The sequence below is a fragment of the Pristiophorus japonicus genome, chromosome 6 (genome assembly GCF_044704955.1).
Source record: "Pristiophorus japonicus isolate sPriJap1 chromosome 6, sPriJap1.hap1, whole genome shotgun sequence".
Taxonomy (NCBI): domain Eukaryota; kingdom Metazoa; phylum Chordata; class Chondrichthyes; family Pristiophoridae; genus Pristiophorus; species Pristiophorus japonicus.
In genome coordinates this window covers 81,824,446-81,851,014 of record NC_091982.1, presented here as the reverse complement: position 1 = coordinate 81,851,014, position 26,569 = coordinate 81,824,446, and the positions used below count along the sequence as shown (strand labels likewise).

The 26,569-nt window shown below is 46.3% G+C and overlaps 1 protein-coding gene across 1 annotated transcript; it reads left to right on the top strand.

The window, feature by feature from the left end:
* On the top strand, positions 1-25,568 carry LOC139265175 (transmembrane protein 47-like). Its single transcript, XM_070882099.1, has 3 exons — positions 1-423; positions 23,184-23,324; positions 24,886-25,568. The coding sequence occupies exons 1-3, from the start codon at positions 228-230 to the stop codon at positions 25,065-25,067; spliced, it is 519 nt and encodes a 172-aa protein (XP_070738200.1). The 5' UTR covers positions 1-227; the 3' UTR covers positions 25,068-25,568.
* Positions 25,569-26,569: the final 1,001 nt, after the last annotated feature.

The window sequence follows — 26,569 nt, the reverse complement described above, 5'->3', positions numbered from 1 at the left end:
GTAATAAATTCTAGGCAGTCCAAAGGACCGCCTGAGGATTCACTTCAATTTATTGACTGGTCAACAAAGCACACAGTAAACACTGAAGGCATTAAGACCCAGTGGGCAGAAGGCACAGCTAATCAGTTGCAGAAGGACAGCTTGCTGCGGATCGCTAGGCTGGTGCAGGAGAAGCTGTACGGGCTGTGTTTATCCGTTCCTGCTTGGAGGAATACTTGGAGTAGACTATGGCTGTGGATGAGGTGCGGGTAGTTCGCCCCTTTAAGCTGATCGCTCTGATCTGTGTATTTGTGGCTCTGAGTTTGGATGTGGTATCTTTGCTGAGTCAAGCCTGGGTCACTGCCCAGCGCTCCTCGCTCTCTCTCTGGGATTACTGCAAACAAACCACAACTGGATGGGACTGCGAGTCCGTTCTCAAGACAGGTAAGGGTTAGCATATAAAAACATAAAAATCATCATATAGGTTTTTTCCCCCTCAAGTCGAACGTTTGCCACAGTTGCTGCATATTTCCATATTACACTTTAAAAACAAAGTTTTTTGAGCTCAGCATTGATTTAGAAACCAATCCAGTTTTACTTGTACTTGCTTTATGAGTTTTGTTCTGGAGAAATGGGCTTGTGTTATTCACCCCCTCCCCCCGCACTGTTTCTGTTAAAGAAAATTTCGGGGACAACATTTGTTACAGTTACTGCTTCGAGCCAAGGTTTGCAGCTGAAGTGTTATATATATATATATGTTTTTAATTGGTTTTGTTTATGAGGTACACAGAAGGTGAGGTCGGGGGGTAGTTGATTGACTGAGGATGAAGTTTTCTCTTTGTTGGGTAGAACTCGTGCAACAAAAAGAAGGGGGAGGGGGAACAGAGACAGAATGTCGAACAGAAGATGCGAATGAGTAAACCAGGAAGCAGAAACAAAAACATTTGTCCTTTTATATAACGAAAGTTTCCACAGTTAAATGGGAAACGTAAAAAACAGGCTAACTTGATTGTGTTTTACTGGGTGGCACTTTATATTGACCGTGAAGCTGAATTAAAAACATTCTTTTGAAAAAAAAGTGTATACATTCCGGATACAATAATCCCCTTAAAGGAGAAGGGGTGAAACCCCATAACAAAATTGTCTATTTGAGGAGAATGCGAGGTTCTATTCAAAATGTGCATCTCTAAGACAGGGCGAACTCATAGTTGCTGGTAACTAATTAAAAACTTTCATCGAACTGAAATAATATGGTATGAGGTAATGATTCTAAAATCTGCTCTGCCTTGGAGTGATTTTTTTTTAGTGCTCATTCCGTTCTGTCACGAGGCATATTTGGCATGTTAGTAGCAACACAGTACACTCAAGCTTTAATATTGTAGGACGTGATGCTTGTGTGATAACTCTGGAAATTTATCACCAATAAATTGCTTTTTCCACATCCACCAGCAGTGACAGGCTGGTGTTACATCAAAATGATGTTGAAACAGCTTAAATTTCATTATTGTTGGATGTTTATCACAGTTCAAGTAAACTGCATACAAAAAAAATCATCCACCATAGCTCTTGAAATCCAAGTGATTTTGTTAAACATTTACTTAACAGCCAATATATAACTGCCGTGAATATTTTTTCTTACTACTTTTCACCCTTTCCTTTCCTTAAGCTGTTCTCTCCTTGGTGAGATATGGTTTAGTGACTGCCTGGTACCTTATCCAATTCCATTATTTGTGCTTTGACAGCAAGTATTGGCTGGACCCTGGGAGCATTACATGGCTCTGCTGCTCACTGTATTATCTCACTGAGCAATAGGGGGAACTATCTTGAATTGATTTAAAGGATTTAAATTGATTGGTGAGGGGAAAACCCTATGGTCGGATGATATGTCGCACAAGTTGATGCAAATGATTAAAGAAAAGCTCTTGTCAAGTATTGTAACCGACCTGATTGTCCTCTGCCTGAGAACTGTGCCACAGGTATTCTTTCGGGAGATAGTAGTGGCACTACTCACCACCCACTAGATTAGTGAGGGGAGAATCGACCAGGGTTCCCAGCAATGTAACTCTAAAGAAGTTGCGGTAGACTTTTGTTTGTGACCTTTTCATTCTAGCTGTGGATCTTTTCCATTGTCAGGGAAAGACCGTACAGGCCATCAGCCATAAATATGAACATCTGGTGGTAACCAATTACATTTGTGAACAGCCAGCCCTTTTTTCTACAGGCAGTGAATAACCTGCCTCCAAAGGAATGTGGGCCAGTTACTTTTCTAATATGAAACTCTAATGTGAAGGGGGCTTGCAAGAATGTGTATTAACGCATTATAATGAATGGCTGGGTGTAATCCATCTGTTCTCATTATAAAACAAAACTTAAGGGGTGAAAGTGGACCAATTTTTAAAATAAAGTCCCAAAGGCAATTTGTGCAGTGCATGTCCCTCAGGTTTTTGCAAAGATGTGACCAGGAGTAACCTTCATATGCGTGCCTCCTTTACAGTGTCTTCTGATGGCAAGCATGCTTGGGAGGCAACCCTACAGTGTAAATGGCACTAATGATGTCAAAAGCAGCAGCTTCCGATTGGGAGAGGTAGTTTTGCTGAGTGCATCTGAAGTGAAGTGCCTGATATTGGGGAAGGAACATGGCCAGAATGAAATGCTCGCTTGTGAAGTATTCCACTTCATAATATAAATCATCATCATCATCATAGGCGGTCCCTCGAACAAGGATGACTTGCTTCCACATGAGTTCACAGATGTTTCAATGAAGGACCCGATGTTCCAGTCCAGAACTCCAATTGATGGGGTGGAAGATGCCTGTGCGTGGATTTTTTTAATGTGTGGTGACCGTTGCACACCAGCCACCACACAGCCTTGACAAAGCTAGGCCTTTATCCATTGACAAGGGTTAACCAGGATGACTGGAAACCTGCTCTGCTGCACGGACCTAGTGCGCACACATATCGTAGTGTGGGCAGGTCCGTGCTGCCCCTGGGCCCTCGGCTCTTCTGGGCCTTGTACCCTCATTCACCGCAATTCCGCCACAATCTCTCACCGCTTCTCCACCACAAACATTCGCCGCACCTCCGCCACGATCCCTCACCGCTCCTCTGCCGCAAAAACATTCGCCCAACCTCCGTCACGATCACCCACCAAATCTCAGTCATGATCCCTCAATATGAATATGATTAAGTTGGCATCACGGTTGCATAAACCTGGCTTGTATTCCCTTGAGTTTAGAATGTTAAAGGGTGATCTAATCGAGGAACTTAATTGTAAAAGGATTCGATAAGGTAGATAGAAACTATTTCCTTTTAGTGGAGGAATATCAATACGAAAGCATAATCTTAAAATTAGACCTAGGCCATATAGGAGTGAAATTATGAAACACTTTTTCACACAAAGGGTAGTGGAAATCTAGAACTCGCTCCTCAAAAGGCAGTGAATGCTGGATCAAATTGAAATTTTCAAGGCGGAGTTTTTTGTTGGCTAAGGCTATCAATGGATATAGAACAGAAGGTGGGTAAATGGAGTTGAGGTACAGATTACTCATGATCTAATTGAATGGCACAACATGCTGAAGAAGCTGAATGGCCTACTCCTGTACTGCTTCCGTTGGAATAGGGACATTAGAGTTGTTAACGTGGAATAGATCATCACTCAATGCAGTGAAGGTGGCCTTGGATGAAGCATTCAAAAAAAGTTCCTTTGATGACTTAGTTGGTGACCAGTGAGGAACTAAGCTATACAGATCAAGAAGGTTACAGGTTTGATTCCTGATCTGTGCTAACATCATTCTTTGTGTGATCATCATCATAGGCAGTCCCTCGAAATCGAGGAAGACTTGCTTCCACTCTAAAAGTGAGTTCTAAGATGCTGGGGATGTTGGCCTGATCGAGGACATTAACGCTGGTGCATCTATCCTCCCAGGGGATTTGCAGGATCTTGCGGAGACATCGTTGGTGGTATTTCTCCAGCGATTTGAGGTGTCTACTGTATATGGTCCACGTCTCTGAGCCATACAGGAGGGCAGGTATCACTACAGCTCTGTAGACCATGAGCTTGGTGTCAGATTTGAGGGCCTGATCTTCGAACACTCTCTTCGAACACAAAGGCTGCGCTGTGGCACTGGAGGCGGTGTTGAACCTCATCGTCAATGTCTGCCCTTGCTGATAATAGGCTCCCAAGATATGGAATGTGGTCCACGTTGTCCAGGGCCACGCCGTGGATCTTGATGACTGGGGGGGCAGTGCTGTGTGGCGGGGTCAGGTTGGTGGAGGACCTTTGTCTTATGGATGTTTAGTGTAAGGCCCATGCTTTCGTACGCCCCAGTGAAGATGTTGACTATAACTTGGAGTTCAGCCTCTGAATGTGCGCAGATGCAAACGTCGTCCGCTTACTGTAGTTTGACGACAGAGGATGGGACGGTCTTGGATCTAGCCTGGAGACAACCTGGAGGTTGAACAGGTTCCCACTGGTTCTGTCGTTTAGTTCCACTCCAGCGAGGAGCTTGTTGAGTGTGAGATGGAGCATTGCAGCGAGGAAGATCGAGAAGAGGGTTGGCGCGATGACGCAGCCTTGTTTGACCCCGGTCCGGACGTGGATGCGGTCTGAGATGGATCCGTTGGTCAGGATCACGGCTTGCATGTCGTCATGGAGCAGGCGGAAGATGGCGACAAACTTTTGGGGGCAGCTGAAATGGAGCAGGACACTCCATAGTCCCTCACGGTTGACCATGTCAAAGGCTTTTGTGAGGTCTTGGAAGGCCATGTAGAAGGGTTGGTGCTGTTCCCTGCATTTCTCTTGCAGTTGTCACGCCGTGAAGATCGTGTCCGTTGTACCTCGTAGTGGACGAAATCCGCACTGTGACTCCGGGAGGAGCTCTTCAGCCACAGGGAGAAGATGGTTGAGGATTCTAGCGAGTGTCAGCAGGCAATTCCAGCAGCAGCCAAGCCAGATCCTGTCTTCATCTGACAGCCACGTGTATGCATTTTCAAGCTGGGGTCATTGAATAGTCATCGGAAGTTTGGCAGATTTTTCTCTGGTCTGTGGCCAACTGTAGCACCCCGACTGGCAGTTAACTCAGCACAGACCATAATATGGGAGAAGGAAAGTAGGATTGTGTACACAACAGCAGTGGCTTTGCCTCCACTTTGGTTGAATTACGAAGTGTTTGTTTTGTTGCGGTAGAGTATGCTAATAGCCAAGTCGTTTCCATGGTCCCCTGCCCTTCAAGTCCGAACAGCTGCAAATTCCTCACACTCCAAAACAGCAGCTGCTGGCAAAACCACCAGGCCTACTGCTGTATCTCTTTCTGGGCTGTATGTGTTAATTTTGTTCAAGTACTCATCTCCGCAACCATTATGAAACTTTATACATTTACAATTCTGTAAGTTAATTTTCTTGCAATCCAACAGCAACTTTGTGTCTATGAGTGCTGGCACTTTCTATGGGTATCATTTGATGATGCTTCTACTCCCCCACTTTTAGGTCACACTGAGAAGAGCACAAAGATCAAAGATAGCGTGGGACATGTGCTGGAAACAATTCTAAAGTTGCACTCCTGAAATATGTCAACCCATCTTCTTCCATGAATTTGAATTCATTGCACATTTTAATTAAAAGTTAGTGCATCTCTAAGGATAGCAAGGCAGCCAATAAAAGTTGGTGTTTATTGGAATAAGTATTTCGATTCCCAGATTTCTAGTTGATGATGTGTGAAGTGCTAAGGGGAGGATGGGCAGTCACCGATTAAAGGTTCCGCTGAGCCTGAACACCGTCCCGCCCCTCACCGGAGCCCTGCATGTGCGCCCGATGCTGCGGCCACGTGCCTAGTGTAGCCTGTGGCCTGCACAACACATCCTTCCTGTTCCCACCCGATTTCTATCCGCGTGCCTGGAGCAAGTCAAGGGATCGGAGCGGGGAGAGCAGGCACCAGAGGAGGGGGCGGTAGGGCAGGCACCAGAGAGGGGGGGCAGGGGAAGGTCAGGAAATTGTTGGGGAGAAGGTCATGAATCTGTGGGGGAGGAACTTGGGCAGGGGGAGAAGGTCCGGAACCAGTGTGGGTAGCCGTAGGGGAAGTAGGTCATGAACTTGGGAAGGGAAGAAGGTTAGGAAGCTGGGGTGGGAGGTAGGGGTCAGAAACTTGGGCTAGGTGGAGAGGGGTGCGAAGAGGTATGGAACTTGGGCGGGTGGGGAGGGGGGAGGAGGTCAGGAACTTGGGCGGTGGGGGCAGGAGCTTCCTTGGGGGGAGGGGTGGGAGAAGGTCTTGATCTGTGAGGATGAGCCCTGTCTGTTCCAAATGAGCTTTGTTCTGTCTGGAGTCGGCAGTCAGAATGGTTTGAATTTCACTTTGCAAAGTAACTGATAACATAGGCAGGGAGAATCTAATTACACATTCCAGAGAAACTGCTGGCTGTGTCTTGTCCTCCAAGGGGACCAATGAGCAATCAGGATATGTCATCCAATGGGACCAATCAGAGCTTTAGGTGTTGCAAATTAACATGTCCTTTTCTTTCTGCATCCAAAATTATAGCAGCTTTGGACTGTGACTTTAACTGTGATTTGAGGTTCAAGTTACACCCTTGGTCTAAAGGAATTTTCTCTCTGTGCCATGTCACCATCGCACTACCTTTGGCAACCCTTGGCAAAAACTAGTTCTGAGCACAGATATGAAGAAATGGAAACATAGAAAATAGATGCAGGAGTAAGCCATTCGGCCCTTCGAGCCTGCACCACCATTCAATAAGATTATGGCTGATCATTCACCTCAGTACCCCTTTCCTGCTTTCTCTCCATACCCCTTGATCCCTTTAGCTTTAAGGGCCATATCTAACTCGCTCTTGAATATATCCAATGAACTGGCATCAACAACTCTCTGCGGTAGGGAATTCCACAGGTTAACAACTCTCTGAGTGAAGAAGTTTCTCCTCATCTCAGTCCTAAATGGCTTCCCCCTTATCCTTAGACTATGTCCCCTGGTTCTGGATTTCCCCAACATCGGGAACATTCTTCCTGCATCTAACCTGCCCAGTCCCGTCAGAATTTTATATGTTTCTATGAGATCCCCTCTCATCCTTCTAAACTCCAGTGAATACAGCCCAGTTGATCCAGTCTCTCCTCATATGTCAGTCCTGCCATCCCGGGAATCAGTCTGGTGAACCTTCGCTCCCTTAATAGCAAGAACGTCCTTCCTCAGATTAGGAGACCAAAACTGAACACAATATTCCAGGTGAGGCCTCACTAAGGCCCTGTACAACTGCAGTAAGACCTCCCTGCTCCTATACTCAAATTCCCTAGCTATGAAGGCCAACATACTATTTGCCTTCTTCACTGCCTGCTGTACCTGCATGCCAACTTTCAATGACTGATGTACCACGACAGCCAGGTCTCATTGCACCTCCCCTTTTCCTAATCTGCCGCCATTCAGATAATATTCTGCCTTCATGTTTTTGCTACCAGAGTGGATAACCTCACATTTATCCACATTATACTGCATCTGCCACTCGTTTGCCCATTCACCTTACCTGTCCAAGTCACTCTGCAGCCTTTTAGCGCCCTCCTCACAGCTCACACCGCCACCCAGCTTAGTGTCATCTGCAAATTTGGAGATATTACACTCAATTCCCTCATCCAAATCATTAATGTATATTGTAAATAGCTGGGGTCCCAGCACTGAGCCCTGCGGCACCCCACTAGTCACTGCCTGCCATTCTGAAAAGGACCCGTTCATCCCGACTCTTTGCTTCCTGTCTGCCAACCAGTTCTGTATCCACGTCAGTACATTACCCCCAATACCATGTGCTTTGATTTTGCACACCAATCTCTTGTGTGGGGCCTTGTCAAAAGCCTTTTGAAAGTCCAAATACACCACATCCACCGGTTCTCCCTTGTCCACTCCACCAGTTACATCCTCAAAAAATTCTAGAAGATTTGTCAAGCAGGATTTCCCTTTCGTAAATCCATGCTGACTTGGACCGACCCTGTCATTGCTTTCCAAATGTGCTGCTATTTCATCTTTAATAATTGATTCCAACATTTTCCCCACTACTGATGTCAGGCTAACCGGTCTATAATTACCCGCCTTCTCGGTCCCTCCCTTCTTAAAAAGTGGTGTTACATTAGCTATCCTCCAGTCCATAGGAACCGATCCGGAATCGATAGACTGTTGAAAAATGATCACCAATTGTTAGATCTCTTAATTTCCAATGAAATACGAACTCCGGTTGTAGTTTTAATTTCTTTATTTTGGCAGACAGCAGTAACAAGCTCTTGGCTTTAAGCCAGGCCTTTGTCCTTCTGAGACTACATGGTCAAAATGGCTGTACTTATACCTGGATCAATTTACAGAAAAGAACTCGCCTTCTTTGACCTTATTGGCTCAATTAATAGTCTTTTAACCTTTTAATTGGCTCACTACCCAAAGTCCTAAAATGTCAAGTTGATTGATGACTTAATGCAACATGCTGAACTGCACGTAGCAGCCTTGACTTGGGGGTATGTGAATTTTCACAGTCTGTCTAAATGCAGCCTGTTTGAATTCTCTATAAATCCCCCCTTTGATTCTTTCACAAACTGAATCATAAAACATCAAGTATCACTGGTTAAACATTCTACAAAATAATTTCATACATGTTAATAGAGTTTCCTTCTAAAATTTGTTGATGTGTTTCGCCACATGTCCGGACTAGTAGCTTCCACACAAATTTACACCAACCCGAGTTCCATCGTGGCCACAATGGAAGTCTGGTTTTAGTAGGTTAATTAACCTTATTCCAATTTAATCCAAATCAATGGGCCCAAGTTTCCACAAGAAAAAAAACGGGTGCCCCTCCGAGCTGGGCGCCCGTTTTTTGCGCCTAAAACGGCGCCTAAAAAAATCCTCGGTATTCTCCACCTACTTACAGGTCCTCTGGCCCTCGGCGCAGCCAGCACGAGCTGTGGGGGGGCGGAGCCAGGTCCCGGCACCGCCGGGACCTCTGCACATGTGCGCTACAGTGGGCACGCAAGTGCAGTAGCTCCAGGCGCCGAACTGTGTGGGAGGGGCCCGAAGCACGCAGCCCCTAGCCCTGGCTGAATGGCCTCACTGGGGCTGCGTGAATGAGGCTCCTCCCACGGCCAGCTCCTGCTCCCCTCGCCCCCGACCAGACCCGACACTCGCTCCCCCCACCCCCCCGCCGACCAGACCCGACCCGACACCCGCTCACCCCCCCCGCCGACCAGACACCCGCTCCCCCCACCCCCCCGCCGACCAGACCCGACCCGACACCCGCTACCACCCCCCCCACCCGCCCCGACCCGACACCCGCTCCCGACCCGAGACCCGACACCCGCTCCCCCCCCGGCCCCGACCCGACCCGACAACCCGCTCCGCCCCGACCCGAGACCCAACACCCGCTCCCCCCCCCGGCCCCGACCCGACACCCGACACACACCCGCTCCCCCCCCGCCCCGACCCGTCCCGACAACCCGCTCCGCCCCGACCCGAGACCCAACACCCGCTCCCCCACCCGCCCCGACCCGACACCCGCTCCCGACCCGAGACCCGACACCCGCTCCCCCCCCCGCCCCGACCCGACCCGACAACCCGCTCCGCCCCGACCCGAGACCCAACACCCGCTCCCCCCCCCGGCCCCGACCCGACACCCGACACACACCCGCTCCCCCCCCGCCCCGACCCGACCCGACAACCCGCTCCGCCCCGACCCGAGACCCAACACCCGCTCCCCCACCCGCCCCGACCCGACACCCGCTCCCGACCCGAGACCCGACACCCGCTCCCCCCCCGCCCCGACCCGACCCGACAACCCGCTCCCCCGAGACCCGACACCCGCTCCCCACCCGACACCCGCTCCCCCCCCGACTGACCCGACCCGACCCGCGCTCCTGTTCCCCGACCACACCCGCCCCCCCCTCTCTCTTCCCCCCCTCTCTTCCCCCCCCCATCTCTCTCCCTCCCTCCCCTCTCTCTCTCCCTCCCTCCCCTCTCTCTCTCCCTCCCTCCCCTCTCTCTCCCTCCCTCCCCTCTCTCTCCCTCCCTCCCCCTCTCTCTCCCTCCCTCCCCCCCTCTCTCTCTCTCTCTCTCTCTCTCTCTCTCTCCCTTCCTCCCCCTCTCTCTCTCTCCCTCCCTCCCCCTCTCTCTCTCTCCCTCCCTCCCCCTCTCTCTCTCCCCCTCCCTCCCCCTCTCTCTCTCTCCCTCCCTCCCTCCCCCTCTCTCTCTCTCCCCCTCCCTCCCCCGCCTCTCTCTCCCCCTCCCGCTCAGCGGCACGAACGGCTGCAGAATTCTCCCTGGCTGAAGCACTTTCACACAGGTAGGAAGATGGTTTATTTAATCTTTTCTTGGCTTATAAATGTTTATTCAGGTTGGATTTATTTGTATAATATTTGTAGAAGTATAAATAAGGATTTATTGTCGAATTTAATGAGTTCCCTTCCACCCACCCCGTTCTGGACGCCTAATTTGTAACCTGCGCCTGATTTTTTAATGTGTAGAACAGGTTTTTTCAGTTCTACAAAAATCTTCACTGGCTCCATTCTACTTTAGTTTGGAGTACATTTTCACTGTGGAAACTTTCAAATCAGGCGTCAGTGGCCGGACACGCCCCCTTTTGAAGAAAAAATTCTGTTCGAAACTAGAACTGTTCTACCTGACTAGAACTGCAGAAAAAAAAATGTGGAGAATTGCGATTTCTAAAATAGTCCGTTCTCCACCAGTTGCTCCTAAAAATCAGGCGCGAATCATGTGGAAACTTGGGCCCAATATCTTAGTTCAACCAGTAAACAACCTTCCTTTAAGCATAACATACCCCTGTGCCATGTACAGACGGTCTGCTGGGACCTGCAAGGTGTCTCACCTGCGGGACAGCAGCTGCAACTGCCTGGTCGCAACAACATTTAATCAACATAAACAAACAATATAAAAGTAAAACAATTACAACAAATAGAATTAAACCTTCCACCAATGAAGTTCCTATTGAACCTAGCCATTCAGTGGCTCCACTCCACAAAGTGAATGATGGGGGTTGCTTAAGTTTTTCTACCTCCTTTTGGATATGCTCCACTAAGTGGGCAATTTCTTCAGAGTTATTTGGGATATATGTGCAACACTCAGTTCCGAGTAGGGTGCAAATACCTCCCTTTTCAGCCAGGATGTAGTCAAGGGCCAGTCTATTCTGTAGGGCTACTGTGCGGATTGCTACCATTTCTGCATTGATTTTAACTAGGGCCTCTGAGGTATCATTGGCTACCCGTTTCACAACGGATGCCATGTTAATGGATTCCCTTGCCAGTCTGGCGGTCCCATACCTGGGGATCAGAATGGCAAAGAACCTCTCTATTCCTGTGATAGCTCCCTTAGGACGGTGTAAATGTTCCGACAGTGACTTTATATGATACATATAAGGCACAATGTAGGCTAAATAGCAGGATCCCATCCAATTCTGGGGTAGCCAAGGGTAGGCCTTGTGTCCACACACCCAATAGGTGCCATTATAGGCAATGAATGTTAGCTGTTTCTTTGTCAGCAACACTCCGGGGCCTGTCCAGGCTTTTCCATCTGTTTTATTCAGAATCCCCGTTACGTTAAAAATTCCCACATCGGCCCAATTTGGACCGTTCCGTGGCTTGATTATATTATAATTCCGGGAGCAGTTACTATACCCCATATTTTGGCCTCCTTTGATGTTTCTAATCAGACAGCCGATTCCCCCGGTCTTCCTATTCCCGTTGTATTAGTGACAACAAAAAATGGGGGCCGTTTGGAATTATTGTAGCACGGTTGGTATCCCCCTTCAAAGGTAGTCAGATTGTAACCTGCTGACTTACATTTACGTGCCCAGTTTTCCGTATCCTGAAACGCATTGCCTGTTTTGTTTTGATTAATTGTCCACTCAACCATTTCCGAGATATTCAAGTGAACTGGCCTCAAGGGAATCCCTCCCTTTGAGTGAATAGGAATATGCGCACTCACCCAACAACTAGAAATGTTACCTTGTTTGGCATAAATGTATGACATATATAAAAAGGTATTTACATGTAATTCCCTTGCTCCCCTACTATTTCCCTTTGGTGCAGAGGTTTGGCTAGTAAGAAGTAGGCCTTTGCCTAGAATACCTACAATCAATAATACAGTAAATTTATACATTTTGGCAAAAAGTAATTGTCCTTATTAGATTTCAGCTTCAGTTACGGGTGCTCGTTTAACGTGTGTGGCGTGGATCCAGGCTTTCTTTCCTTGGACAGCTGCCTGGGTGGTCAATAACACTTGATAAGGTCCCTCCCACTTGGCACCCAAAGGTTCTTTATGCAACTTTTTCACATACACCCAGACTCCCGGGATGATGTCGTGTCCTCCTTCGGGTGGATTACCCCAAGCTGCCGATACCTGTCGGGAAACAGAACTAATAGCATTGGTTAAGTTCTGACAGTATGATAACAAAGTGTCACTCATTAAGTGAACATCAGCTTTCCGTAAATCGATAGTTTCTGGCAGCGACATGGGTCTTCCTGTTATAATTTCAAATGGGCTTAAACCTATAGTTCTGTTCGGGGTTGCCCTAATGCTACATAGCACTATTGGTAGTGCCTGGGGCCATGGTGTTCCTTCTTGGTGATATTTGGCAAGCCGTTGTTTTAGAGTTCGATTCATTCGCTCTACTTGTCCTGATGATTGTGGATGATAAGGACAGTGTAAATCCCACGTAATGTTCAGTAACCTACAGACTTCTTGGCAGATAGCACCTGTGAAGTGTGTTCCCTGATCTGAGTCAATGCGACTCGGGACTCCCCATCGGGGAATGTAATCCTTACACAAGACCTTTGCCGTATGATTGGCTGTGGCTCTTTTAGTTGGGACAGCTTCTACCCATCTAGAGAATCTGTCGACCATGACAAGAATGTTAATGTATCCTTGGCATGAAGGAAGAGATATATAATCAACCTGCAGATGCTGGAATGGTCCGACAGGGGCAGGGGGCCTCAGTTGGGGCATTACCGTGATGGGTCCAGAATTATTTTTCTGACAGACCACACAGCGGTCTGTTACCAGCTGGGAATGTTTTTTAAATCCCCGACCCCACCAGCTTTTCTGGAACCGTGCCGTCATCTGTTGTGAGGCTAAGTGTCCCCACGAGTGGATCTGTTGGGCTAAAAAAGGCATAAGCGCTTGTGGCGTGACTGGCTTGTCGGTAACTCTTTGTCTCCAGACACCATCTTCACATAGCTTAATTCCTGCCTCAATCCATGTCCATTTTTCCTCTCAGGAGCACTCGCCTTGCATTGTTTGAAGGTCTCGTGTCAGAGTCCTGAGTGCTTTCAATCTGCACATCTGTGTTGGTTCTTCTGGGGGAGCGCCCTGTGAGGCGGCATCTTTAGTTGCCTGGTCAGCTAGGGCATTTCCCTGTGCTTCTGTGGTATTTTCCTTGGTATGGGCCTTACACTTCAGGATGGACACTTCCTGAGGTAATTGTATGGCCTCCAGTAAATCTCGGACTTCTTTTCCATTTCGAATAGGTGTACCAGCAGCAGTGAGGAATCCTCTTTTCTGCCATAACAGACCAAAGTCGTGAACGACTCCAAAAGCATAACGCAAATCTGTGTAGACATTAGCTGTCTGTCCTTCTGCTATTCGACATGCTTCTGACAGGGCCCGTAACTCGGCCTGTTGTGCTGACGTTCCTGAGGGTAAACATCCTTTTGCCACTACCTCATATAAGGTTGTAACTGCCCATCATCCTTTTCTGGTACCATTGTCAACAAAGGAGGAACCATCTATAAACAGATGATGTCTGGGTTGTGCAGAGGCTCCTCTGCTGCTAAGGCTGCTTCTTCTGTTTCTTTTAAAATCTCCACGCAGTCATGCTCTTCACATTCTCCCCCGTCTTGCTCCCTCGATTCTGACATCGGGAGCATAGTTGCGGGATTAACCGGGCTGGCCCGGATGATATGGAGATTAGGAGCTTCCAAAACTGCTGTCCAGCGGGTCCATCTAGCTGCCGTCACCTGAGACATTCTATTCATAGACAGCAAAGCGTGTAAGGTGTGGGGACACTTGACAATCAGCTTTTGGTCGAGGACTAGACCCGCAGTGATCATTACCGCTCGACATGTAGCTTTCATAGCTCTTAGGCAACTTCCCCATCCGAGGACTACCGCATCCAGTTTTGCTGAATAATAGCCAATAGGTCTTTGCCGATCCCCATGTTCTTGTGTCAGTATAGCTGTCATATATCCTTCTTTCTCATGGACAAACAGGGTAAATGGCTTACCACTGTCGTGGATTCCCAGAGCTGGTGCCGAATACAAAGCCTTTTTCAAACTCAGGAAGGCCTCTTGCTGTTCCTTCGTGAGGGTGATGGCTTCTTTAGAGGCACGTTTCCCCTTTAAAATATCATTCAATGGCTGAGCAAGCTGTGTGAAGGAGTCAATCCAATTTCTGTTAAAGTTACACAATCCCAAAAAAGACCTTAGTTCCTGAATAATGGTGGTTTTTTTAGCAGCCCAAATGGCTGCAGCTCTATCCTGGGTAAGTTCTCTCTTTCCTTGTGAAATCTTTTGTCCCAGGTATACAACCTCTTCTTGGGATATTTGTGCTTTGTCGATGCTGGCTTTATGTCCTTTCAGCCGAAGGTGGTCCAGCAAAGCTCGTAAATCTTGTTCATGCTGTTCTTCCGTGTTTGAAGCTAGCAAGATATCGTCGACATATTGGATGACTGTGGATGACAGGGGAGGTAATTCTCACAAATGGCTTTGAAAAGCCATGTGGAATACCGTAGGGCAGTTGTGGAAACCCTGCGGTAACCGGGTCCAAGTTTACTGTTGTCCTTGGACCGTGAAAGCAAACCACTGTCGAACCTCCGGTGCCAGAGGCACCGACCAAAATCCGTTGGCCATATCTATAACCGAGAAATATTTATGTTCCGGTTTGAGGGCATTAAAAATGGTGAAGGGATCTGCGACCAAAGGAGCTTTTTGATCAATACACTGGTTAGCTTTCCTATAATCGACAGTCAAACGCCAAGTCTCATTAGATTTCTGTACCGGTAACACGGGGCTATTGGAGGAGCTATGCGTTTTAATAAGCACCCCTTGTTTCTCCAATTGCTGAATAACCGGTAAGATTCCCGCGATGGCAGTTGGACTGATGGGATACTGTTTAGTTCATGGAGGCTTGGTCCCGGTAAATGATGCAGGCTCCATCTGGAGTAGGCCACAATCGTTCTTATCTTTAGCCCATATCGGGTGTTCCTTCAATTCTTCTTTCTTCAAAGTTCTAATTGACCATGTCACCCGACCATCCTCGAAATGCAACGATGAATCTATTTGGATTAGAACGTCCATTCCCAAAAGGGGTTGATCTACTGGGCCTATCCAGACCGGCGTGGTTAGTTCATGTGGACCCAGCCCTATAAGTACCGCTGTTGTCCTTTTAATTTCCATTTTATGGCCCCCAACTCCATAGGCTGTACATGCCCTACCATCCAACGGCAAAAAGTCTCCATATTGTAGGGGTAAGCATGTTAATTCCGCCCCTGTGTCTAAAAGACAGTCCACATCCTTATCACCCACCCTCACAGTTATATATAGCCCATCTCCCCTCTGTTGTATTCGTGTGAGGAGGGGGGCCAGGGTGGACTGTAATCGTTTTTTGCTATCCCAAGTAACTCCTTCTGTTGTTGTATTGTCAGTCGCTTTAATGCTTTTATGAAGTCGTTATCTTGTGACAAGCCTGGTTTGTTGGCTGAATTGTATCCCTGGCTGCGTCCTCTTCCCCAGCCACGACCTTTCTGTTTTTCCCTGCACGTCTTGGCCCAGTGACCTTCTTTCCCACAATAATGACATTTTCTGGGTAATTTTCCTAATGACTGTTTATCGGAATCCTGGGATTTCCATCCCATAGCCTGTACAGCTCGGACTTTAGCTCCCATATCCCGATCTAATTGGTTACATCGATCCACCAATGCTGAAAAGGTAGTTCCTCTACCTTCCCAGTCCGGTAACACTACCTGAAGCATTTTGGACAGTTCTGGCTTTAGACCTGCCACGAAAGCTGCTTTCAGGGGTCCAAACACTTGTTCATCCATTTCCTCATCCGTATTATTCATAACCGAATGTTCTAGCCACGTGCATCGAAAGCGCTCATCATACTCCAGGACCTCCTCTGTTCCTTTCTGTTGGCAGGCTGCAATTTTTCCCCAGTCTGTCTTAGCTGGACTGAAGGCTTGCAGCCAGTGTTTAATCGCCTCCCATCCTGCGTCTAGTTCTTGCTCATCCTGCCCCAAAGCTTCTTCTACCTTGTCGTGCAATTTTCTTCCCTGTGTTTTTGGCACCATTATGGTCAAAATTTGCACTCCGTCCCAGGGATGAAGTTGATATATATTTCTTAAGCGGTCCAATTGGTCCCACGTTTTTACTCCCCCTTTCTTTGGATTGGGCAATTCCTTGGACCATTTATCAATTTTCTCTGGGTCTGCCGGATATGAAATCAGTATTTTTTGTACACCCTTTTCCTCGTTTTTTTGGTTCCGGGGGCATCTGCAGTCTCTTCTGATTTGACTACAACTCGTCTTTTTTTAAACGGGGAAAACCGCACCCCTAATTCTTCATCATCCTCCGACCCTGTATCGTCGGAGGATTCAGAATCCGTATCTATTCCTCGGTCGTGTCTTCGGGTTTGCGGTTTTAATTTATCCAAAAATGGGTACCCTGGGAATTGACCGATACATTTTCCTTTTCCTATTACTGTCTCTTGACCTAATGATTTTTTCCATTCTTTAATTTCACCTTTAAGATCTTTAACTTCTGCTTCCAGCTTTTCAAGTTCAAGTTTTTTCTGTCGCAGCTGTGCACAAACAGCTTGCAATTGATCCTTTGTACTGGTCAGTTCTCGATCATGTTGGGAACGCATTATAATTTCATTCCGCTTTCGGATCTGGCCCATAACCACTAGGAACCATCTAGTTCGCTCTTTATTTTTCATACAGGTCGTTTTCCCCAGACCCTTTTAATCTCGTCCAAGGACCATTGTCCTTTGGAGGTTCCGTACTTTTGTTCGATCTTAATACAGGTTTTAGATAAGTTGAATTGTTGCTCTATGTATTCTTTCAACTGTTGGAGAATTAAATCTAGCGAAACTTCAGGTGGTGCCTGCCCACCTTTAACAGTTGTAGCCAATTCTTTGCTCTTATCTCCTGCTGCCATAATACTGATTTCTTTACTGGGGTCTCGAGTCGTAGGCTTTCTAGCCGATCAATAGGTCGGTGATTAATTAACTAACACACCGCCGAAGTTAGACGTCTGTGGGACCTCGAGCCGTCTACCAACCGTAGGGTTCGCAAACCGGAGGCTTTCGGAATCGCGTAGAAGGAGAGGTGAATTTAGACTTTTGACCGAGGACTTTTATAAAGAGGAGTCCTTACCTCAGTATGTAGGTCCGATGTCCAAAATTTAGTTTCTTTCCTCAGCGGTCGTGTTCGTAATGCCAAAATTGTTAGATCTCTTAATTTCCAATGAAATACGAACTCCGGTTGTAGTTTTAATTTCTTTATTTTGGCAGACAGCAATAACAAGCTCTTGGCTTTAAGCCAGGTCTTTGTCCTTCTGAAACCACATTGTCAAAATGGCTGTACGTATACCTGGATCAATTTACAGAAAAGAACTCGCCTTCTTTGACCTTATTGGCTCAATTAATAGTCTTTTAACCTTTTAATTGGCTCGCTACCCAAAGTCCTAAAATGTCAAGTTGATTGATGACTTAATGCAACATGCTGAACTGCACGTAGCAGCCTTGACTTGGGGGTCTGTGAATTTTCACAGTCTGTCTAAATGCAGCCTGTTTGAATTCTCTATCACCAATGCATCCACTATTTCTAGGGCCACTTCCTTAAATACTCTGGGATGCAGACTATCAGGCCCCGGAGATTTATCTGTGTTCAATCCCATCAATTTCCCTAACACAATTTCCTGCCTAATAAGGATTTCCTTCAGTTCATCCTTCTCACTAGACCTTTGGTCCTTTAGTATTTCCGGAAAGTTATTTGTGTCTTCCTTCGTGAAGACAGAACCAAAGTATTTGTTTAACTGGTCCACCATTTCTTTGTTCCCCATTATAAATTCACCTGAATCTGACTGCAAGGGACCTACGTTTGTCTTCACTAATCTTTTTCTCTTCACATATCTAAAGCTTTTGCAGTCAGTTTTTATGTTCCCAACAAGCTTCCTCTCATACTCTATTTTCCCCCTCCTAATTAAACCCTTTGTCCTCCTCTGCTGAATTCTAAATTTCTCCCAGTCCTCAGGTTTGCTGCTTTTTCTGGCAGATTTATATGCCTCTTCCTTGGATTTAACACTATCCTTAATTTCCCTTGTTAGCTACGGTTGAGCCACCTTCCCCGTTTTTTAATTTACTCCAGCTAGGGATGTTCAATTGCTGAAGTTCATCTATGTGATCTTTAAAGGTTTGCCATTGTCTATCCACCGTCAACCCTTTAAGTATCACTCGCCAGTCTATTCTAGCCAATTCACGTCTCATATCATCGAAGTTACCTTTCCTTAAGTTTAGGACCCTAGTCTCTGAATTAACTGTGTCACTCTCCATCTTAATAAATAATTCTACCATATTATGGTCACTCTTCCCCAAGGGGCCTCACACAACAAGATTGCTAATTAGTCCTTTCTCCTTACACATCACCCAGTCTAGGATGGCTAGCTCTCTGGTTGGTTCTGCGACATATTGGTCTGGAAAACCATCCCTAATACACTCCAGGAAATCCTCCTCCACCGCATTGCTACCAGTTTGGTTAGCCCAATCAATATGTAGATTAAAGTCGCCCATGATAACTGCTGTACCTTTATTGCAGGCATCCCTAATTTCTTGTTTGATGCTGTCCCCAACCTCACTACTACTGTCAGTACACAACTCCCACTAGCATTTTCTGCCCCTTGGTATTCCGTAGCTCCATCCATACTGATTCCACATCATCCAAGGTAATGTCCTTCCTTACTATTGCATTAATTTCTTCTTTAACCAGCAATGCCATCCCACCTCCTTTTCCTTTCTGTCTACACTTCCTAAATGTTGAATACCCCTGGATGTTGAGTTCCCAGCCTTGGTCACCCTGGAGCGATGTCTCTGTGATGCCAATTACAATCATATCCGTTAACTGCTATCTGCGCAGTTAATTCGTCCACCTTATTGCGAATATTCCTCGCATTGAGGCACAGAGCCTTCAGGCTTGTCTTTTTAACACCCTTTGCCCCTTTAGAATTTTGCTGTAATGTGGCCCTTTTTGCTTTTTGCCTTGGGTTTCTCTGCCCTCCACTTTTCCTTTTCCTCTTTCTATCTTTTGCTTCTGCCCCCATTCTACTTTCCTCTGTCTCCCTGCATAGGTTCCCATCCCCCTGTATATTAGTTTAACCCCTCTGGGCAACTCTTCCCACTGATGTCTCCTCTACCATCACCTCTGGCCATTGGGTCAGTAGTATGTTTGCAACGCGACAGCTACAGGAAAAATGCAGAGAACAGCGCCAGCCCTTATACATGGGCTTCTTTGACCATACAAAGGCCTTTGGCACTTCAACCGCGAGGGTCTATGGAGCGTCCTCCTCCATTTCGGATGCCCCCAAAGGTTCATTGCCATCCTCCGCCTGCTCCACAACGACATGCAGGCCGTAATCCTTACCAGCGGATCCATCACAGACCCAATCCACGTCCGGACCGGGGACAAACAGGGCTGCGCCATCGCCCGAACTTTCTTCTCAATCTTTCTCGCCGCCATGCTCCACCTCACAGTCAACAAGCTCCCCACTGGAGTGGAACTAAACTACAGAACCAGTGGAAACCTGTTCAACCTTCGCCGTCTCCAGGCCAGGTCCAAGACCACTCCAACCTGTGTTGTCGAGCTACAGTACGCGGACAACGCCTGTGTCTGCATACATACAGAGGCTGTACTCCAGGACATAGTCACCGTATTTACTGAGGTGTCCGAAAGCATGGGCCTTACGCTAAACATCCGTAAGACACAGATCCTCCACCAGCCTGTCCTCACCGCACAGCACTGTCCCCAAGTCATCAAGATCCATGGCGCGGCCCTTGACAACGTGGACCACTTCCCATATCTCGGAAGCCTCCTATCAACAAGAGCAGACATTGACGACGAGATCCAACACCGCCTGCAGTGCGCCAGTGCAGCCTTCGGCCGCCTGAGGAAAAGAGTGTTTGAAGACCAGGCCCTCAAAACTGCCACCAAGCTCATGGTCTATAGGGCCTCCTGTATGGTTTAGAGACATGGACCTTGTACAGTAGGCACCTCAAGTTGCTGGAGAAATATCACCAACGATGTCTCCGCAAGATCCTATAAATCCCCTGGGAGGACAGACGCACCAACATCAGCATCCTCATTCAGGCTAACATCCCCAGCATTGAAGCACTGACCATACTCGATCAGCTCTGCTGGGCAGGCCACATAGTCCACATGCTAGACACGAGACTCCCAAAGCAAATGCTCTACTCGGATCTCCTTCGTGGCAAATGAGCCAAAGGTAGACAGCGGAAACGCTACAAGGACACCCTCAAAGCCTCCCTGATAAAGTGCGCCATCCCACTGACACCTGGGAGTCCCTGGCCTAAGACCGTCCTAAGTGTAGGAAGTGCATCCGAAAGGACGCTGAGCACCTCGAGTCTCAACGCCGAGTGTGTGCAGAATTCAAGCGCAGGTAGTGGAAAGAGCATGCGGCAAACCAGTCCCACCCAACCCTTCCCTCAACGACTATCTATCCCACTTGTGACAGAGTCTGTGGCTCTCGTATTGGACTGTTCAGCCACCAAAGAACTCACTTCAGGAGTGGAAGCAAGTCTTCCTCGATTCCGAGGGACTGCCTATGATGATGATGATGATGATGAGTATAGTGTACCAAGGATCTTCAATGTCCCACCATTTTGCAGTAACAATGGAACAGGGTTGAACTGAAGTTGCAGTTTTTTTTAAACAAAATGATTTATGGAAGACCAATTAAAATGAATAACAATAGTCTGAGGAAAGAACAAGCTCTGCCCACTGACAAATAATATTTTTATTGTTGACTTCAAGAACTGTGCTGAATATCACACATAGAATTACATTTTAAAGCCTGCTTATATAAGTAGGTGTGATTACATAATATGCCAGTATCAGAGTACATTTGTTGTACAGATTCTTGATCTTCCAGAACTTTATTTACTATTGATATATCTAGTCACAGCACTGGCCCTGTTGAAAAGAACCTTTTAAGTCAGATCTGCAACTAAGATCTCTCAAAGTGATAAATGTATAAACTGCTCCTAAGTGGGGATCTGTAACTTAGTGAATCTCGGGGTGGGGTGTGGGTGATGGGGGAATATAAGGGAAAACAAGATGGAAGCCCAAGGCTGGCTAGGTTCCCTTCCTCTTGCCTCCACCAGGAACTCTACGATGTCGCATTACACAGTACAGACCAAAATATCCCAGTTTCGATCCCCAGACTGTTGATTTTGCTGAGGGCAACAGCTGAAGTGCCAAAATTTGCCTCGATGCTTTACACTAAGGAAGGTAAAAATCAGCCAAGGTTCTTACTCCTGCTTGATATCCAGTTACCCCTGATGGGAAGTATGCATATGGCTCAGCTGTGGTGAACACCCACTCCCTCCCCCCCACTTCCCATGTTGGAATAGCCTGCCGACACTCACCATTTACACTTGCATGAAGGATGGCCACAAGAATGAGGTACTGGAATTGTATCTCAGTATGAGTTAGCACTCTCCAGAGAGGAGGGGAGGAACATTGTGGGGAGGGGAATAGTTCAAGGCTAGATGAATTGCAGCATATATTTGCACAACTTAATACTGCCAGTTCTGAGAATCCTGAAATAGTTTTCCTGCTTGTGTGATTTATAATGTATTAGTAGTGGTTAATTGCTGGATGATGTAATTTGCCACTCATGTGGACTGGATGTCAGCCAGGAAAGAGGTTTATTGTCACATGCATTCATTAAAGGGAGATTAATCTAAGGATGCACAATGGGGAGATTTTTTAGAAGAATGGAATGATCCATCTTTTCTGTTTCTTGCTTTCTTCTCCCAGCCGCCCCCCCGCCCCCCCCCCCCCCCCCAGCTAAAGATTGGATGGTTGCATTTGCAATAGGGAATTGAAATCCAGCCTCTTCATTTAAGTTCAGGTTCTGTATTCCCTCCAAAGATGATGCAGTTCCTTCAGTACTTAAAAAAAAAAATCCCTTTAATTTCTCTTCTCTTGAAAGCTGTGGGGATACATACTAGGAAATGGTCCTATGATTACTGGCAGTCCCATAGAACCTTATCTATCTGCTCTTTAGGTGTGAACCTAGACAGCAAGTGTCAGATTGCCTATTCAAGTGTCGGGACATCACAACAGATACTGATCCTATTTCTATTGGTCGCTCACTCACTCTTCCAGCAGGTGTCACTGGATAGTGGTAAAGAGCAGGTATTCGTTCCTTCGTTCCACCCACCCACCTGGGGAAACTGAGGCCAGCCACATGGTGGTCTCCAATCAGACAAATGGGATCACAAAGGCTGGAAAGACATTGTTGCTAGTTTTCCAGTCATACTGACTTTTGCATCCAGGCCAGAGCAGGTGTGATACCTGTGGGGTTTAAAATAACATCACTTTCTTGCTGGGGAATAAGCTGAGTAACTCCTTCAAGCTAATTACCATGATTGAGTAATCCACATATGAGCTGGATCAATTGCAAAATGGCTCCAGTGCTCCGTACATTCTATGAGTAAGGTAACATCACCTTGGTGCCCCAAGCACGACCTGGGAGTCCTAAAGCAGAAAATCTCCCCTACTGGGACAAGTGATCCCCATTGTGGACTTCAGATGTTAAAAAAGAAACTTGTTTGCAGCTGCTGATTATAATCGGTCAATTATTGGTGACCGTGCCTTCTATTGCCGAGGCCCCAAGCTCTGGAATTCCCTGCCTAAATCTTTCTCCCTCTCTTTCCTCCTTCAAGACGCTCCTTAAAACCTATCTCTTTAACCAAGCTTTTGGTCACCTGCCCTGATTTCTCCTTATATGGCTCGATGTTAAACTTTTTATCTCGTAATACTCCTGTGAAGCGCCTTGGGATGTTTCACTACGTTAAAGGTGCTATATAAACACAAGTTGTTGTTTGTTGCTGTGTACCGTATTTGAACTGCCATTTCTTCCATCTCCTACAGACTGGCAGGTCGCTACACTGGTACTGCTTCTTGCCGGAGGATCTATCACTCTAATTGCATTCCTCTTTGCTGTGATCTCACTGTGCAAGGGTGCTCACAAACGCTGCTACAGGACAATTGCTGTTATGCTGTTCATTTCAGGTGAGTGGGTGTGTGCAATTCCCTATGTAGTTTTGGCAGGGACTGGGTATAAGAAATTGCAGTGTATTTCAGTTGCTATTCATATGTTGCGGGAATAGGAATTCTATTAATGCTAGAAAATCAGAAATTTATGGTCTCAGTTTTCTCTCACCTATCCAAAGGCAGTAACCAATTTCTGAGACATAGTTTCATGGAGATCAGCAGCCTTGTTGGAGTAGTCGTTCTTCAACCGTGAACCTAAATTATTTGAAGGTGGTCACGCCATGCCCGATCCTGTCCATGCATGCATACCTTCTAGCAGAAATCACTGGATAGTGATCAAGAAGGGAAACCCTGGCTGATTGATATTTTTCTATCTCCTTCTCTTCTCCCCATCTCTTTCCCCCAAACCTGCCCCCGAACCTCGCAATCCTTGGGTGCTGGGATTTCCCTGCTCTATCTGACTGAGTACCATATTTGTGAAGTGTATTTTACAACTCAGTCATAACAGAAGCACCTTGAGTAACATTGGGACTGGCTCACAAGCAGATGTTTTCCACTGATTAACACTGGCACTAGCTCTGGAGACATCTGTGCTGCAGATGATTTCCAATCAGACGTTCACACCCGCCAAGCTGGAGGAGATCAGCTCATAAATGATAATATAATGTAGAAAATCTCCCTAGTTGGAAAGGAATAGGAGTCTTTTGAAAATTGTTTTCTTTTTTTAAAAGCAGAAAATGATGTTCATGTAAACTGCTGTACACAGCCACATTCAATATCACCCACTTGACTGATACTGGCCAGAATCCATATTATGCTATGAGATCAGTATTAAGCATTGTGTATGCTTCAAAATTGTGAATCATTGTCTTAAAACCAAACACCTGAGTGGTAGATGTTGGCATTCAAGAAATATCTATACTTGTAGGGAATAACACCCCACCCCCCATACACTATGGCACAGCCCGCCAGTGATTGGCAGATTACTGTAAAGAATGACTCCTGTCCCACAATGACTGTTGCTTTACTATAGCCCATTCTTTCCCCCACCTCCCAACAATGCCACAGCTCTGCACTCAGACATGTTACTGTAGAGAATACCTCCATCCCACACTCAGACCTGTGCTGATCAACAGGTTGCTGCAGACCATACCTCTGTCTATGTCACACTATGCCACAGCCCCTGAGAGGGTGCTGAGCACCTCGAGTCTCAATGCCGAGAGCATGCAGAAATCAAGCGCAGACAGCAGAAAGAGCATGCGGCAAACCAGTCCCACCCACCCCTTCCCTCAATGACTATCTGTCCCACCTGTGACAGAGTCTATGGCTCTAGTATTGGACTGTTCAGCCACCAAAGAACTCACTTCAGGAGTGGAAGCAAGTCTTCCTCGATTGCGAGGGACTGCCGATGATGATGCCACAGCTCCCAATACCTGAATCGTCCCACAGCCCCATAATGACTGGCATGCAAATATAGCCCCTGCTACACTCCCCTGCTCTGTACTGGTTGGCAAATTGCTGCATAATGTTCCCTTACCCTGCACTGTCAGTCTTGTGTTGATCAATGTGTTTCTTTCAGTTGTTTTACAGATTTGTGCCCTGGTTTTGTACCCTATCAAATTCATTGATGCCAACATACTGAGGACGTACCATGAGTTCAACTGGGGCTATGGCATTGCCTGGGGTGGCACCATCTTCATGCTTGGAGCAGCCATACTCTACTGCCTGAATACAGACACCTATGAGGAAGAGTATTATTAGTCTCCTTCTTCTGCACCGACAGACTATATTAGACCTATGAAAACTATTAGATGTAATGGCGGGGTGAAGATTTGCTGCTCAAAAATCACAGTTAGAAAATGTGAATTTGGGGAGAATGATTCAACATGATCACACTGAAGAGCAGGCATTCCTTGAGAGAACTCTGGTGAGCACAGCTTTCTGGACTGACTTGAGATCCAAGTAAGAATGGAAGGCCCCTGTCACAAGGAATTACTCATAACTGTCTTGTGCAATCTTTACACACAATTTTTTTAGTTCCTTTAATTCCAGGAGAAATCATTGGCCTTTCTTATGCGTGCATTGTATCACACTGAAGCACTGTACCAGTCTGCTTGCTTATTGCTATTGTATGCACTATTTTATTCTGGAAGGTGGGGGGGATCATTTATTTTTACTGTCACATTTCTTAAGCCTTTTTTACATATTTGTCCAATTGGCTTATTTCTTTCTCATAATAAATGGTAGGCTGATTCCACATTGGGCTTGTGTGTGGTAAGCTTATTAATACATTGTAAGAATTAAGACAGCCATTGGCCATGTCGATTCTGCACACTTTAAACTCCAGCAACTGCAAATTCAGCACAAACATAACGTGAGGCTGCTGTACATCCATTTATTGTAACCATTTTGAGTACTGTAGAATATGTTACTGTTCCAGGAACAGGATGAACCCCATGGTCTGAACATTTCTGTGACTGAACCTTTCAGTTTGACTGATGTTCTTAGGATAAATGTGTGAATTTTGAAAGCAGCAAAAAGGTTAATTGTAAAATCTGCCCATGGTTAAACAGAAAATCTTTGTAGGTTTGGGGCCGGGGGTGGGGGGAGGAATGATTAAATCAGCATATACAACTGTCTGAACAACTGTCACTTCCTCGGTCTGAATTCCCCCACCTGTTAAAGCAATTCACTGATAAACCTCTGGTTCTGGGATGAAAAAACAGACATTGGTTTGGTTCTATCTGAACAGGTCTTAACCATTTAACATTTATCCATGTCAACAATCATGTCTGTCCCCAAAAAATACTTCCGCTGAAAATAATCTGTTAATCTGTAAAATATCTTACAAATTGCATTGTTTTTAATTTAAGGAATTTAAAAAATCCAGATTGAACGAAAGTTCTTTAGCCCAAGAACTAATAGCTCATAATGATTTTTATCCAGACTTTGAACATAAATATGCTTAAGAACAGTATCTGCCTTTTTGTTAATGATTTCTTCTCACAGCTTGAATCTGGGTTTAGGAAGCTCCTTTTATCTTCAAAGATATGGATCCATTATCAGTGTCTCGTTCCTGTTTCCTGGTTGATATAGACTTCCAAAACAACTCCTTTGACAAGGAGTTAAAATATTTTATTAGTTACAAAACTGATATTTGCATCTTCCCCATGTTAATCCAAAGGAATGAATTGGGGTTTCTTAATTTATGATATTAATAGAATAAAGTGAAAATTAAATCACCATTTTGTGTTTCCTAATTA

Excerpts from the sequence above, each read along its gene's own strand:
- LOC139265175 (XM_070882099.1), top strand. The coding sequence starts at position 228 with ATGGCTGTGGATGAGGTGCGGGTAGTTCGCCCCTTTAAGCTGATCGCT. Across the intron at positions 424-23,183 it reads CGAGTCCGTTCTCAAGACAG|ACTGGCAGGTCGCTACACTG; the intron begins GTAAGGGTTAGC and ends CATCTCCTACAG. Across the intron at positions 23,325-24,885 it reads TGTTATGCTGTTCATTTCAG|TTGTTTTACAGATTTGTGCC; the intron begins GTGAGTGGGTGT and ends TGTTTCTTTCAG.